At 30.4% G+C, this 17,510-nt stretch overlaps 2 protein-coding genes across 2 annotated transcripts; one reads left to right on the top strand and one right to left on the bottom strand.

Annotated features, from left to right (window-relative positions):
• Positions 1,497-7,931, top strand: LOC105164456 (GDSL esterase/lipase At5g41890). Its single transcript, XM_011083107.2, has 5 exons — positions 1,497-1,728; positions 3,563-3,693; positions 4,920-5,159; positions 6,493-6,751; positions 7,534-7,931. The coding sequence occupies exons 1-5, from the start codon at positions 1,497-1,499 to the stop codon at positions 7,773-7,775; spliced, it is 1,104 nt and encodes a 367-aa protein (XP_011081409.1). The 3' UTR covers positions 7,776-7,931.
• Positions 15,548-17,152, bottom strand: LOC105164395 (probable receptor-like protein kinase At1g33260). Its single transcript, XM_011083040.2, has 2 exons — positions 16,527-17,152; positions 15,548-16,430 (listed from the first exon to the last, which is right to left on the bottom strand). Exons 1-2 carry the CDS (start codon positions 16,891-16,893, stop codon positions 15,778-15,780), a joined length of 1,020 nt encoding a protein of 339 aa, XP_011081342.1. The 5' UTR covers positions 16,894-17,152; the 3' UTR covers positions 15,548-15,777.

The raw sequence follows: 17,510 nt of genomic DNA, 5'->3' as shown, positions 1-17,510 counted from the left end.
AGAGACCATCAATGATGGCTCTGATACCATGTAAAATTATGGAGATTGGTGCGCAGGGAAGCCATGGAAACAAATCAACTGAAATTCATTCAAGAAACAAGAATAGTTTGGTCTGTGTTACAGTTCTTTTTCTGAAGAGGACGAAGGCCTCTCATATATACAAGGCTAACAGAAATAACTACTGAAAACTAAAAAACGGCTTTCTAACCTACAAAGCGTGACAGCGCTTTTATAAGTAAACAGGAGAGAATAACCAACGGCTATAAAGAAACGTATTCTAACTTATTAAACATAAGTCGTGGTACAAAAGCGGAATGCGAGAACTTCTGCTACTGTAGACCTTCTTCCTCCTTCTTCATTCTGTAGAAAACTCCAGCTACATGATCTAATTCAAGGCCAAGCTGCTGCAGGTAATTTTACAATCTTTACAACCAAGCTATATATAGAGCTGGAAATAATAACCCTAACCGTTATAAAAAGAGGGAATCTTAATTGGGTTGAAATTACAGAGAATAATATCTAAAAGTGGTGCAGTTGCCATTCGAGTGCGAAGCAGGTTTGTTGAAGTAGAAGGTGTGCGAGCCTTCGAATACTTTAATCTAGAGCAGTTGGATGGCGCGTGGTACCCCCAACTGAACGACGTCGCACCGATCGACCTGATTTCCTCTTTTAATAATCGAAATGACACCGTCTGGTTCTTTACGTAATCCTTTCATCCAACGGTTGAATTTGTGTTTAGATGGATGGTGAGGATTGCATCTTCTTCCATCAGCTATGGACATAACAGTTATTTGAGTTTGCAGAGAGAAACAGATAGATGATGGGTTTTGGAGCCAAAATAGTATTTTTATACGAGGAATTTTGGGTCTTTCTTAAATAAATTATTTTTTTTCTTGTTCTTTTCTTATTTTTGGAACGGACAAAGTGAGGGTATTTTTTGTAGCTATATACTTTTCCGACAAGCATCGTAATACTTTACAAACCTCACAGGGAATAATTGTAATTTTCAATCTAATAGGAATGTATTTATAATTATGTTAAAGTTCAAGAGGTGTAGATATTTACTCTTATTTATTTATGGGAGATTGAATTGTCATTTATCCATTGTTTTCCTACACATGCTATAATCAACGCTTTTATATATTGCGCGTAGAAATAAATGACACGCATTCCTTAAATTTAGAAGATAAGGTATGTACTGATTATCTACCTACTTGATGTACTGTGCATTGAATATAACTATCTATCGAACCCGAAAATTTTACCAAGAATAATAAACAAACACTTTAATTTTTCTAAAAAGACAAAAAAAAAAAAACTCTAAGACACTAATTGTACATGTGAATGAGATTAGTTACGTTGATTCTTGGACCAATTCCCATTGAACTCTTCAACGGTCTACCTTGTCCTGGCAGGTCATGCAAATGCAATTCTTCCCCTCTTTTATCTTGAGAATAAAAGCTGCATGCAACATAAGCTTCATCACACATGAAATAATGCTACCTTCCACATTTTCCCTCCTCATATTGTTCTTGCATTTTCAGCTATCTCCTTGCTTTTGTTTCACTTCGTTTCTGTTCGGAGACTCCCTTGTTGATGCAGGCAACAACAACTACCTGTTTACGTTGTCTAAGGCGGATTCTCCTCCTTACGGCATCGATTTCGCTCCTTCCGGCGGCCGCCCTACTGGAAGGTTCACCAACGGCCGCACCATAGCCGATATTGTAGGTATAAGTTCAATTTCATCAGGCACTTTCATTGTACGTTATGTTTTCGTTCTGTAACAATAAAACTGAGGTTGAAGTAGTTTAAAATGTAGACCGGTTCGAGAATATTAGATTGGATGGATAATTATTACAATATAGTAACATGTTTACTTTTATAAAGGGTGAATAGCAATTTACCCCATGTGATATTGAAAATGAGCACATTAACCCTCGGTGAAAAAAAATATAGTAATTTATCCCTTTGTACTTTTTAAAATGAAGCAATTTACCTTCTTATATAGGGATGTAAATTACTTCATTTTAAAAAAAATAGAGAGATAAATTGTTGTATTTTAAAAAATAAAGGAAGGTAAGTCGCTATTTGTTTTTTCATAAGGGTGTAATTTGCTCATTTGCGATGTCACAAGGAAATTACTTGCATTTTTCCCCTTTTATAAATGGAGGCCTTGGCTTATAGTGGCCAGAGTCTGAGCCTATATATTTCAGAGTTCGTTTGATTCAAAAGAAAGAAAAAAGAAAAGTGAAAGGGGGAGGGAAAGACGTGAAATGGGGAGGGGAAAGAAAAGAATAATAATTTTACTTCAAATTATTTGGTATGATTGAAAGAGAGGTAAATCTCAAATACTATCATTTGTTTGGCATGAGAAAATCAGATTGAGACCAAAAAATTATTTTTTATAATTTTACTGCGCAACCATTCTCTTCATTTTGTAGTAGAAAACAATCAAATTAATATTATACTAATATAATTTTAGTATATCAAAAATTTAAAAATTTTATTTAATAAAAATATTATATATCAAAAAAGAAGAATAATAATTTTTACTAATAAATATTGATCATTGACTTTGACGCAATAATATTTCAGTGATTTTGTTATCTTTTCTCTGATGATTATGTACGGTATTATCAACTGTAAAGAGAAAACAATTGGAGGAAAATTATACATATATATATGGGCAATAGAGTAAATAAAAATAAAATATATTCTTTTTTGCCTTTATACTTTCACTTTTCCGTCAATTTTGGACGGTAGTAAAATTGGACTCTAAAAAAATTTTATATCCATCGAGTTTTACTCCCTCTTCATCTTCGAAAATTTTATAAATAATAAAACTGACAAAATAGTAAGCCTAAGTTATAACATGCAACTTCCCCTATTTCATACAGTCGAAGTTATATTATGTACCAATGAGTAGTGATTCATATGATTTATATTTTTCTAATTGTTTTACTCACTTTTCCTTAAAAACATAACAAAAAGAAGAAAAAAAAAAACAAAGAAAACTTTCAACATCTTGCAATATATATTCTTATTTAATTTCTATTTCAAATCATATTGAATCTTTTATTCCAATTAACATATATATAAATATGCTATATTTAAACAAACTACGTACGTTATTTACTTTAAGGGAAGATCTTATACATTTGTAATTGTGTTTATGTCAAATAGCATAAGCGATACAACATATATAATGCAAAATAAAAAATTCAATTTGTGATATTGGAAATGAACAGATTACCCCTTTATAAAAAATAAATAACAATTTACCCCCTATGTTTTAAAAAATGAAGCAACTTACCTCCTTACGTAATGAGGTAAACTGCTTCATTTTCTAAAACATAGGAAGGTAAATTATTATATTTTAAAAAACACAAGAGGATAAATTACTATTTTGTTTTTTATAAGGAGGTTGTTTGACTATTTTCCGTAAGACAGGAAGGTAGATTTAAAGAAAAATGTGGAAAGTATGTGTATTAATATGGGCAGTGAATAGTTAAAGTACAGAAAAGTAGTCTTAGTAGTTATGTTGGGTATTTGGTGTGTTCAGGTGAAGGTGTAGGAGCCAAATCATTTCTTCAACCCTACTTAGGCCCTAATGCTGCTGCTGATGCCTTTGACATTGGTATTAATTACGCTTCCGGAGCTTCCGGGATCTTGGATGCCACAGGAACTCTTTTTGTCTGTATTTTTTTTCCCCTCTCTCTCTAGACTCTCTCTCTCTCTCTCTCTATATATATATATATACAGACACACACGTTATATGTAGGACAAATTGCATAACATCTTTTGTATTTTAGCGAAATAGTGCAAAATCCTCTTATCGTTAGTTTTATAAATGAAAAATCTTTGGCGTTATAAAAAAACACAGCAAAATACCCCATATTTATTAGAAATTAAGGGAGAGTGCATGTGACGCACCTGAAATGTGAGTGGATTTTTTTTAATATTTTTTGACATTATTTTATATTTGCGAAAGTCTATTTTTTTTTTCTTTGTCGGTTACTTGGTTATATAAAAGAAAATTAATATTTTAGTTTAAATATATCTTAATAAAATTATCTATTATTGGTTAATTAATTAATTTTTTACTTTAACATATTTTAGTTAGTTATATTTATATATGAAATATATAAAATAAGTACCTAAAAATGTATATAAAATTTTTATTATTTAATCACAAACACAAATATTATATACTAAATTCATTTTTCAAATTAAAAAATTATATGAATATAAATAAAAGTCACTTATAAAAATTATATATTATTAACTAAATTGAATTATTATTTAATTTAAGTATATCTAAATAAATTATATTACTTATAACATATAATAATTAAAAATCAAAATACCAAAAAATTATATCAAATTTTTTTAGGTTATATTATTTACTATAAATAATATTAAAATTAAAACCACCAATATATGTTTAAAAAAATTAATATTTTTACTATTTTAAATTTTAAAAAAATTAAATAATTTTACTTAGTTTTTTTAAAAGAAAATAGAAAATATAACAGGCAATTCAAAGAAATTTTAACGCCGTTAAGCTTACTTAACAGGCAATTCAAAGAAATTTATTTTGCCTATTTCTTCAGCATACAGGAGATTAATGAGAAGCATTTTCGGAAAAGAGGATATTTTGCTAAAAAAAATTTATTTTAAATATTTTATAAAATATATTTCAGAGCTTATAAGATATGAAATATTATTTTCTGGACAAAGTAAGATTGTAGAGCTTACGGGATATTTGCAATAATCAAAGTCGAACGAGTTCTCAAAAGTCTTGAAAATCAATTGGAAACTCATATATTTTTCTAAAATGGTTTATAGGTTCCTAAAGTCTTAATCAAAATTTTACTAGATATATATAATTAATTGGGGATAGTAAATTTGTGTTGCAGATCGGGAGAGTGCCGTTGAATGAGCAAGTAAGCAATTTTGCAAGAACGAGAGAGTACATGGTGAGTGTTGTGGGAGAAAACAGAACAACCAATCTCTTGAAGGATGCAATTTTCTCTGTAGCAATCGGCTCCAACGATGTTATAAATTATTTTCAGCAGTCCATTCCATTTCTGGGTGGCAGTGTATCTCCGTCTGTGTTCCAAGATTTCATGCTTTCCAATTTCACCATGCAGCTTAAGGTAACATATCTATATATAGTACGCAGGTTTAATGCGATTTACCTTCTATGATATTGTAAATGAGTAAATTACTGTTCTATAATTAAAAAAAAAAACAGCAACTTACTTCTCGGTACTTTATAAACTAGAGCAATTGACCTCTCTATCTAAGGAGGTAAATTGCTTTCATTATAAAAAACACAGGGGGCTAAAAAAATTGTTGCATTATAAAAAAATATATTGATCTGACAACCCTAATAACATAAAATGCAATCTTATTAACTATTCCAGACATATTGAAAAAACTTGGAAGCAACTCCCTTGTGCTATTGAAAAGAGCAAATTACCTCCCTATGAAAAAAAATATTAGCAATTTATTTCCCAGTATTTTTAAAATTACAGCAATTCACCACCCTGTGTATTTTTCAAAATGAAGCAATTTACCTCCTTAAATAGGGAGCTAAATTGCTTCATTTTAAAAAATATATGGAGGTAAATTGCTATTATTTTTTCATAGGAAATAATTTACTCATTTGCAATATCACAGGACCGTAAATTGCGTTAAATCCCAAACATATTTTTATTTTCAGACAAAAATTTATACAAAATTGGAAAACTTACATTTTTTGCTTAAAATTGAAAATGAAAACACAACCTTTTATGTAGATTTTGCTGATTTATGTATTATTTAAAGGGTTAAATTCATTTTCACCCCCCGTGATATGTAAAAATATCAAAAAATTCTCTATAAAATTTTTAATATAAAAAATCACACTGCCCCCTGATCAATTTGAACCTATTTTTTTAGAAATAATGACTAAAATACCCCTTCTAGTCAACAGGTCAAATTATGTGTCACTTCGGACTGCCTCAAAAAATAATCTCAGACAACGATCGAAAATTCCAAGATCAAAAAATACAAGAATGATATACAAATTTGTGTATCAAACAAAGATTCACATCTCCAGTCCAACGGATAGGTAGAGGTCACCAACCAGATCCCCGCTTTTGATTTTTGTAAATATATAAATTAATTTTTAATTAATTTAATTAAAAAATAATATTTTATTATATAACTAATTAAATAATTATTATATAAAAGTATTTTATTATTAATAAATATATGTAATATTAGATGTGAGAGAAGGGCAAAAATGGTACTTTCATAGTCAATTTGCAGTCAAAGCGTGTGGCTCAATTTTCGTACGAAGGGATTTTTTTTAACTTTATTTTGAATTACAAAGGGATATTTGATACTTTAATTTTTATAGGAGTTTTGTTAACATTTCTATTATCACATGGACCTGAAGTTTTTCCATTATTTAAATTGTGTGTGTATGTGCTGTGTGTTAAGCGGCTGCACGCATTAGGGGCTCGGAAGCTTGTCGTGGTCGGCCTGGGACCTCTGGGATGCATACCCTTCATTCGCGCCATCAACCTTGTTCCAAGCGGCCAATGCTCCGCTGCGGTAAACGCCTTCGCCACCGCCTACAATCTCAAACTCAAACATGAGCTTCATCAAATGAACCTCCACTTGGGGCCTAGTGCTATCTTTCTCTACGCCAATTCCTACCACATTTTCACTGAGATCATCACCAACCATCGTGATTACGGTGAGCTGAGAATCACACGATTAATTCTTCAATCTTGATTTTGCACTGAATTTGTACATGGGCAAGCTGATCTTACACAAATGAAACAGGCACAAAATCCCCATGAACTGAAGGAAAAACAAAACATCTTACCCCCTCCACATGGTTGTGTTAGGGCTTAATGCAATTTACTCCCCTCTGATATTATAAATGAGCAAATTACCCTCTTATATTTTAAAAAAAACAATAAACTCCCCTATACTTTTTAAAATGCAGCAATTTAGGGAGGTAAATTGCTTCATTTTGAAAAATACAGAGGGGGAGTAAATTGTTGTATTTTAGAAAATACATGACAAGTAAACTGCTATATTTTTTTTCATAAAGAGTAATTTGCTCATTGGTTATATCACAGGAGAGTTGCTTGCATTTTTTCTTATATTTAATTATGTAGTATATAAGTGATTTTCATGTTTTGACCGACAAATGATTTATTATTTTATTCCGCTCTAATTATTAATTATAAAAACTCAAATATTCACCAAGCGTGCTTTATTTTATTTTATCTCCAATCCCGACACTCCAAAAATAAGGTGGGTTGGGGTTGGAAAGAAAATAAAATTAAGTACTAGTCGAATATTTAAACTTTTATTATTAGTAAATAGGGATAAAATAAATTTTATCCAAATCAAAATATAAAAAAAATCAGTTGTAAATTGCACAAATCAAGAACACAACAAGGTGAAGGGGATTAGATGCCTATTTTCCAAAATATTAAGGTCACTCTTAAATATTTTTTACGGCAGGATTTGAGAACAGTGAAGGCCCTTGTTGTGGGGGTTACGTCCCGCCATTCCTTTGCTACAAAGGGAAAGACGCGACCACGACTTCTGCGCTGTGTGATGATCGAAAAGCGTATGTCTTCTGGGACGCATATCATCCCACGGAAGCTGCAAATCTCATTGTGGCTGAGAGATTACTGGATGGGGATACCAGTTATTGCTCGCCTATGAATATTCGTCAACTCTACCATCACGATTTTACGTGAATAATTAGAAGTTAATGATTATTCAAGAAATTGTTAAGTTACTAAGTTAATTCTTGATTATACGTGTGATTTGCTATCCGTATCTCTGCTATGGAAGTGTTTGCGAAAACTACTCACTGTGCTTGTTTTCATTTTCAAGTTATCTCTAGAATAAGTCAAAACATACCCAATATTTGTCATTGTACAAAAACACCTTATTTTGATATTTTTAATTATTTTGACATAAATACATGTATATATATATACACACACAAATATATATAAATATATATAAAAAATATATGATTTGATAATGAACAGTAATTTTGGTCTCCCAAAACAAAACATTAAACATACAATATTTATTTTAAATTATCTCCAAAAACAAATCCAAACATACATGATATCTCTAACACATGCTATCTCTATCTCCATAAAACACAACAAAACACTCCAAAAACGAATTCAAATATTATGACTATTTTCGGAGAAGTAATTTTTGTAGAGATTTAAAGTTGCAGCACAATCAGAAGTGGATAGTGTTTGTAAAAAATAATGAAAAGTAAATAAAAGCTAAATTGGGTAGTGTTTGAAAAGAAATTGCTTCTAAAACAAACTTAATTCATTAAAGGCCACTTTGTCCGCATGTCATAAAAAGAAACCATTTTTGTATTTGCAGTTGTTGTTTGTCAATAATAATTATTTTTCCACAAAAATAATAAATTTTATTAGGGTTGCTATATTTCAAATTTACTTTTTTTTTAAAATACCAATAAAAAAAGGTAAATATTTAACTTAATAATGCTCACACTAAGTAATATAACTATTGATTCATACACATAATAAAACTTGCATGACTGCAAAAGAAAATAAAAAATCTTTTTATTACTTAATCATAGCCATTTAATTTATTTTTTTTAATGGTGTAGGAATAATATAATAAGACAATATAGCAAACAAAATACAAAAAAAAAAATTAAAAAAATTAAATATGTGAAAGTGTAAATTTTTGTTTTGCTAAATTATTCAAATTATTTAAAAGTTTCAATATCACCTTTAAATATGCAATTTTAAAAATAAATTAAATCCCTTGATTACATGCTTTGTTTCGATTTATTTTGATTTTTCATGCTTCCGCCCCGCTTCCCAAATCGATACACTCCCTAAGCTTTTGATATATGAACCTTTAAAGTTCAAATATTTTAATACTTTTGATAAGATTTCCACTAATTTGCTTTCTTTTGATTTATTTAAATAAAAAACACAATAAAAGTTTAAATTATGTACATGTATTTAGTGTACTTCCGCTTGTGATACTATTTAGGGGATAATTATATTTGCACCCTACAATGTATGATTTATTTACACAAATTATCCCTATTTTTTGTATAATTATAAAAATTATTCCTAACAATCAAAAAATAAGGACGGTTTGTGTAATGATACTAATATTTATTGGGGGTGGGTGTGTAATATTTCAAAAAAATAAAATGTGGTCTGTGTAAGTGATAATGATATTTTGATGAGTGTATGTGTAATTATCTAAAAAATAAAAATAATTTATACAAACAGACGATAAATCAAAGAATGTAAACATAATTATCCCTACGATTTAGTTATGATGAGGGGATCAACGCAACCACCTTCGACTGGCAAAATGTACATTATCCAAAACACTCTCCAATATGTTCATTTTTGCACAAAATTACAATCTCTTTAAATTTTTCTACCAGTATTATTCCACTCATGCATATTTAAAATTAATAAAAAAATATTTAAGAAATTATTATCAGTCATTTATTTAATTTATATTCTCTTTCAATATAATTATATAAAAATAATAGGAATAATTATATTTACACCTCTTGATATATAGTCTGTTTATACAAATCATCCCCATATTTTAGATAATTACACATAGCCCACCAAATATCAATATCACTTACACAAACTACCCCTTACTTTTTTGAAAAACTACAAACAACCCTTAAAAATGTTAGATCATTGTACAAACCACCCCTATTTTGGCTGTCAGAGATAGTTTATGTAATTATGCAAAAGATATGAATAATTTATATAAATAGACCATAAATCAGAGAGTGGAAATATAATTATCCAAAATAATAAAAACTTTTGAGTGTGACTCAGTATAAAGTATTTTTAACTATATTTATTTTTAGTAACCATATCTTTTGATTAATTGGTTTTATTAACAATTTCCTATTAGTACACATGCAAGAAATAGATATAGTGTTTGGATTCGTTTTTTGAGTGTTTTGTTATGTTTTGTGGAGTTAGAGAAAGAAAAACAAAGATAAATAAGTGTGTGTTAAAGATAGTATGTATGTTTGGATTTATTTTTGGAGATAATTTAAAATAAGTATTACATGTTTAATGTTGTGTTTTGAGAAATAAAAATTACTATTCATTATCGAATCATTATCAAATCATATCTTTTTTATATATATTTTTGTATATGTATGTGTATATATATATGTATTTATGTTAAAACACGTAAAAAACACCTAAATATAGTGTTTTTGAATGATGACAAATATTAAATATATTTTGATTTTATTTTAAAAATAATTTAAAAATGAAAACAAACATACTGAGATGCCTCCAATTTGTCAGGCTCACCAAAAATTGACACCGAAATTGGCTTTCATCAACATGATTTTGGGCTTTGTCCCATTTACTTACTTCAAACCAATTCAAAAGTGTAAGAAAATAATTTGATCGAAAAGAATTTCGGAGCAGAAAATCAGCCAATTCATTCTTCACTCGTCGAAATTGAACGAAGAGAGTAACGGGTTATGTGCTGCGACTGAGAACCGCGTCGTTCTTCACTGGCGTGGTTCGTGGTGTTCGCCTCGTTTTCAAGTTTAATGTAATTTATTTTTTATGATATTACAAATAAATAAATTATCTTTTATGAAAAAAAATTGTAATTTATCTTCTAAACTTTTTAAACTGAAGCAATTTACCTCCTTGTTTAAAGAGTTAAATTGCTGTATTTTAAAAAATATAAAGGGATAAATTGTTCTATTTTAAAAAATACAGGGGGTTAAAATGCTATTTTTTTTTCATATGAGATAATTTGTTCATTTATAATATTATAGCGAATTTGCTTGCATTTTTTCCATAAGGGTTATATAACTGCCCCCACAACCATTGTTCAACAGGTTTTTATACTGATGAGTCCTGGCATCTTCTTTCTATTTTTTTTATATTTATACTATATATAATTGAAGAGCACTCGTGGTGTATATTTTATTTAAAATTTTATATAAAACTTATATATATATATAAAATGTGCCACATTTACTAATGTTTATTATTAATTAAGGATGAAACTATCTAGAGATTGACAACACTCTCAATAAAAAATAAATTTAAAATCAACAATACACGTCAGACGTATTGATGATTGCTCAGCAAAACACTTGAGGGTCAAATTAGGAAATAATCCTGAAGTCTAAAAATCGAACACTATGTTTGTTTTCATTTTCAAGTTATCTCCGGGACGAGTCAAAACTATCCAATTTTTTATCATTATTCAAAAATACCTTATCTAGGTATTTTAAACTGTTTTAGTATAAATATATATATATATATATACACATATATATACATAAATATATATAAAAAAGACATGATTCGATAATTATTTGACCAATAAATAGTAATTTTTGTCTCCAAGAACACTACATTAAACATACAATACTTATTTTAAATTATCTTCAAAAATAAATCCAAACATACATATTATATGTAATACACACTTATTTATTTTTATTTTTCTTTCTCTATCTCGACAAAATACAACAAAACAATCAAAACACAAATCAAAACATTAAGAAAGTAATAAGTCAATTTAAAGATTTTTTTATAACTTACGACTAAGGGAAGACATGGGACACCAGGAGATGGAGCCAAGGATCCAACTTGGTTGGGGTTCGGGTCGGGTTGGGTCAATCCGCCAATTGGGAACATACATGGATCGTCCCTGTTCAGGGTCCTCCGGGCTTGACAAGAGGTAAAGGGTAGGCCCAAAGTTGCCTTGGGCCTAAGCTCACAACAATTAAATATAGTGAACGTGGGCTGTGCTGATCATTACGAGTCCTTAATTGTATAAACTTGAAAGGCAAAAATACATTTTTAATTTTGTAAGATAAGAAATTCAACACTTTTATAAAATTATTAAAATAATTTCAAAATTAGTAAAGCTTAACACAATTAGTGCTTTATTTAACAAAATTTTTAAAATAATTTTAAAATTAGAAAAGCTTGAGATATTTAGTCCCATTTCCAAGTCTTCGTCAAAAAATTAAACGGCTAGGACATGTGCAATACGTATTTTCGTTAACTTGACTGCTCACACAAGTGATGAACATACACATTGCATGTGTCCTTACCTTTTATTTATTTATTATTTTTTTACGAAAACTTGAATATGAAATTACTGTGTGTGGACTTTTTTCAATTTTAGAACCATTTTAAAAAGTTCGTAAAACAAAAGATTAAGTGTATCGAATTTTTTTAATTTTAAAATTATTTTAAAATTTTTATAAAATAAAAGACTAAAAATATTAAATCCCCTATCCTTATATCACTAAAACTATAATATTTGCCAACTTAGCTGCTAAGCATACTTCCTCAAAGGGTCTTTACTCAAATCTCTTAAGATGAGTACGAGAACAGTTGATTGGTCATTCAATCCTACTTGTTTTCCCAAGTTCTTGAGGCCAGCCCTCAAAGAATTTTCTTGTAATCCCACTAGTTCATATGGCAATAGCCCTGTATTCCATTTGCAAGAAAATAATTTCTAGACTAATACTAGTTTAATTATGATATTGCTCAACTAACAATTTATGTAAAAATTAACGAGAATATTGGGTCTTTTCCCGAAAGAATCCCCGTCTTATGCTAGGAAGGGAGTTCTTTTTTATACTAACCAATTAAGTAAGGCAAGTATTGAATTTTTACTCTTTCGCCCCTCTTCTCTTAGGATGTATATACAGATGGAAACTTTGTCAAGGGTAAAGTAGTCTTTTTGCAAACTTTTCATTAATATCTTAATCCCCTCTATGTGGCCATAATCTCATTCATCATGCTATAATTGCTTGGATAACTCTTTAACTTCCTAAAAGTTAAGCTTCTCATTGATGGGAGGCATTAAATGTAGTTCATCTTTTTGTATTTAATTGAAATACATCTATTTTGAAACTGGAATTGTTATTAGCCAAACTTATGATATGTGGAGAAAATATAAAAAACAAAAAAATAAGTTGCAGAGCACAAAAGTAAAATCATTTTGAGAAATTTGTTTTTTACGTCCATAGTAGCTTAAACCAATTTTCCATAAAGAATGTTTTTAATTTGGAAAATTGGTCTGCTTTACTCGTTACAAGCTGATCACTCTCTTGCAACCAAGCAATTTGAGGGAAGAAAGCAAGACAAAGAGAGGCTTAAAATTTTTATTTGTTGCAACGAGGATGGTCCGGAAAAAATTCCTTTGTGGATTATTGAAAAATATGCAAAGCCACGTTGCTTCATAAATATTAACATGAGCAGCATCAATTGTCATTATCGTGCCAACAAGATGGCATGGATGACTAGTGTGCTTTTAGATGAATATGTATGCTGGTTTGATCACAAAATGAATGGCAAAAGAATCTTGTTGATGGTTGACAATTGTCCAGCCCATTCAAAAAATATTGAAGGGTTATAGAATGTTGAGTTGTTTTTTTTGCCACCTAACATGACATCAAAGATTCAACCATGTAATGTAAGAATAATTAGAGCTTTCAAGATGCAGTATCGTAGGAGATTCTACAAAAATCTACTGGAAGGTCATGAGTTGGGGTTACCTAATCCTAAAAAGATTTATGTTTTAGATGCCATCAATTTTGCAATCTCCGCTTGGACAACCAATGTTTCTCAAGTGTTAATAGCAAATTGCTTTCGGCACTGCAAAATTCATTCAAATGAAGAAATCTCAAGCGACTCAAGTGAGACAATCTTTGAAGAAAGCCTACACGAGCTTAAAAATATGGTCAGGATGTTGGTTATCACAATAAAATGGATGTCAACAAATTGGTGGACTATCCGGATAAAAATGATGAATGTTCAATGGTTCAAAGTTTAGAGGAAATTGTTGCTGATATTATTGAAGATCCTACTAATGATGAAGCTGAAGATGATTCAATATCGTTGGAACTAGTCACGAGAAAGGAGGCTTTGAGCGTGACAATAACTCTTCACAATTTTTTGTTGCAGCTAGAGAACTCGACATCGGAACTCTTGGCTGCAACTAAAAAAGTTAGGGATGAAATCCAATTAGATTTAAATTTTAAGAAAAATCAAGTAACAATAAATTCATATTTTAGCAAATTACCATAATATTTATACTTGTAATATTTATGAAGTATTAATTTAAAGTTTTAATGGGACTTAATATTTATAAAAGAATTTTTCAAAAAATTATTATCTTATCGAATTTGATTATTTTTTACAAAGGCCCAAATCGGGACTGGAAAATTTTATTATTTTAGAGAGTTTATTAATTTATAAAGGTTTTACTGTATTAGAGAAATTTTAGCTTAATATATATAATAAAATAAATTAAAAATTACAATTATTAAATTTTAGATAATTTCTATGATCTTACTACTATTTTTTGAAATTGAATTATTATTTGATCTGAAAATATTTTAATATTTAACAACAAACTATAAGAAATAGAATTTACTTTTTAAACCAAAAGTATTAGATAAATGTTATTTTTATATAAAAATAAATTTTGTTAAATTATAATTATTTTTCATGAGATAAATTTTAGTATCTTTTTTTATTATTTTTAAGAATAAATTACTATTTGTTTTGAAAATATTTTAATATTTACAACAAATGATAATAAAAGAATGAAAATTTTTAAATTATAATTATGTATATTGCAATAAATTCTAGTATCTTTTTATTATTTTTATAATAGTTTTAATAAAGTTTCTCTAATATTTTCAGAATAAATAATAATTTAATTTTAAAAACTAATAAAAAGATGCTAGTATTTATCTCAGATATAAATAATTAAAAACTAAAAAGCATTTTATTATATAAATTAAAATATAATTTTTATAATATTTTTATGTTTAAGAAATAAAATTTATTTATTATATTTTCTGGTCAAATTTTATTAGAATATTTTTTTAAAAAAAATAATTTAATTTCAAAAAAAAGTAAAAAGATCCTAGAATTTATCTCAAATATAAATATTTTTTAATTTAAAAAAAATACTTCTCATAGTTTGTGGTCATTAAAGTATTTTCAAACCAAATAATAGTGTAATTTTAAAAACTAATAAAAAGATCCTAAAAATTATCTGAAATACAAATAATTATAATTTTACAGCTATATATATATATATATAAATAAATTTTCCAAACATTTTTATTTCTCTAACTTTTTTTTTTTTTAATAATTTGTGGTCAAAATTAGTCATAATATTTTTTTAGTACAATTGAACAGGGTCTCTATAGTCAAATTAACAGCACTTAATGGCAACTGATGGGCATGTGATCTTTGGGACCAAAAAAACATATTTTTCTATTTTATGATACAAAACGACACTCGCCCAGAATTCTAGTATCAAAAGCGATAATTATCTTTTTTTAATGAACTAAGGACTAATCCTATCAGCTTGTCAAAGATTCGAGTAACTATCCAATGCCTCCATATATTAGAAACTTTTCGATCGATTAGAGTATTTAGAAAGCAAAAATGATATCCAACGAGCTTGTATCTTCATGATGTGCCTTGATATTTCAATTAAAGAAAAAGTATGAAGTGTTGAAGACAAAAGAAAATGTATATATATTTCATGTATATTTGCGCGGTTGATCGCATGCGTTGTAAATATGCCGGGACTGAATTTACACAGTGTCCACGAGCTGCCTAACTACGTACAGCAATCCAGGAGTCATCGACACGATCGAAGCTGGTTGAACAGAACCAGATTTTTCTAGCACACGGAGGGAATTTTGTTTCGCATGGTAGCCAAGATGTCAGACGCACAAGGCCGAAGGCTGGGGATGTCACAAAGGCACATAGCCGAGAGGGATGCCATGGCTTTGGCTTCTTCCAAGTCAAAATCCCCACGGAGACGTGGATCCACTATTTCCCCAACTTTCTCCAAGTTCCGCAGTAGCAGTTCAACCTTAGTTGTCAGTCTCTCCCCGCTCGACGGGTTAAAGGCTTCCATTCCAGTTATAAGTTCCAAGACTATCACACCGAAGCTGTAAACATCATTCTTTTTGGTGGCGAGCCCGGTTCTCAAATAGTGAGGATCCGTGTAGCCTGGAGAGCCCAGCATCATTATCCGATTTCTCCTCGCCGTGGGACTTGATGGCTGTAGTACTAACGAAGAAAATCCCATCTTTGCAGACCCAAAATCGCATAGCTTGCAATTCAGCTGCTCGTCCAGCAATATATTTGAAGCTTTGATGTCTCCGTGGACAATTTGCAGGCCGCATTTGTCGTGGAGATACTCTATGGCCTGAGCCAATTGGAATGCTATGGCCATGCGTTTCTTCCATGGAAGAAGCGTATTTGAGCCGTGCAGTTTCTCTTGCAAATTTCCATTCGGCACATACTCCATTACCAGTACGCCTTCGTCTGCAATCGATCAAAAGAAATCAGGTTTCTGTTGACAATAAAAACAGACAAACCAAGAAAGGTGGCCTGATGACACACATATACAAATCTATATACCTCGATCATCACAATGACCAAGCAGCTTGACAATATTAGGGTGGTGGACATGGAGCAGGATCTCCAGTTCCTGCTTGTAGGCTTCATTAAGACGCTCGCTGCTGCACTGAATCTTGACGGCGGCCGACGATGAATCCGGGAACTGAGCAAGATAAACAGTGCTGAAGCCTCCATATCCAATGACGAGAGAGAAATCCATGGTGCACCTCTCAATATCATCCCAAGAGAATAACATCGGCATCCCCTTACATATCTGCTTGCGAGCATCTCCCGCATCTTCCTCATGATCAACAGAAGCAACTCTGTCGGCGACTCTTTTGCACCTCACCTTGAGCTTCAGAAACTTGAGGAACTTCACGAACCCCATCACGATTGAGTTAATTAATTAGCTGTGCAATCAACCAATTAAGGGCTGAATCTTGTTCACGAACGGATGCAATTAAAAGGGAGGGGATGGAGGTGCGGAGCGGTAGCTGCAGTGGGGCCAATTGTACTATCACTGAAGCTGCCTGCGAAATGACACGGAAAGCTGATGAAGAAAAAGAAACAGCCAGAACCCAAGCATAAAATAAGTATAAGAAACGTGAAAGACGGGGGGATTAATTATGTCACCGGCGTGAAAGATTTATGCAAAAATTTTGCCTGAAATAGAATTGGTAATCCAAGAGACAAGTGGACGGCCTTTATCCACTCCATTCCCCGTGTGGGTTTTGCAAATCTTGGTATTTGACTGAGTGGAGGGAGTTCAGGCCCCATGGTGCCCCACATGTTTTTGTTCTTTGGTTTTCAACAACCATGGTGTTGATCTGCAGAACATATCAAAGATTTAGAGTTTTAAATAAATGTTTTAGAGAGTAGTAATTACGTCTGAAGATAATAATACAGACAATTCAGGTCTGAAATAGGGTTGGAGTGAGCTCCCCACCAGCCCACACTATGTTTGACAGTAGGAGTATCTGTCAAGGTGGCCGGCTGTGCTACCAA

This window comes from Sesamum indicum, linkage group LG6 (genome assembly GCF_000512975.1).
Source record: "Sesamum indicum cultivar Zhongzhi No. 13 linkage group LG6, S_indicum_v1.0, whole genome shotgun sequence".
NCBI lineage: Eukaryota > Viridiplantae > Streptophyta > Magnoliopsida > Lamiales > Pedaliaceae > Sesamum > Sesamum indicum.
This window is presented reverse-complemented; position numbering and strand designations above follow the sequence as displayed.

Bases quoted from the DNA above. Each gene is read 5' to 3' on its own strand.
- LOC105164456 (XM_011083107.2), top strand. From the start codon at position 1,497: ATGCTACCTTCCACATTTTCCCTCCTCATATTGTTCTTGCATTTTCAG. The intron at 3,694-4,919 runs GTCTGTATTTTT...TTTGTGTTGCAG, and splicing joins ATGCCACAGGAACTCTTTTT to ATCGGGAGAGTGCCGTTGAA. The intron at 6,752-7,533 runs GTGAGCTGAGAA...TTTTTACGGCAG, and splicing joins CACCAACCATCGTGATTACG to GATTTGAGAACAGTGAAGGC.
- LOC105164395 (XM_011083040.2), bottom strand. From the start codon at position 16,893: ATGGGGTTCGTGAAGTTCCTCAAGTTTCTGAAGCTCAAGGTGAGGTGC. The intron at 16,431-16,526 runs GTATATAGATTT...GATCGATTGCAG, and splicing joins TGGTCATTGTGATGATCGAG to ACGAAGGCGTACTGGTAATG.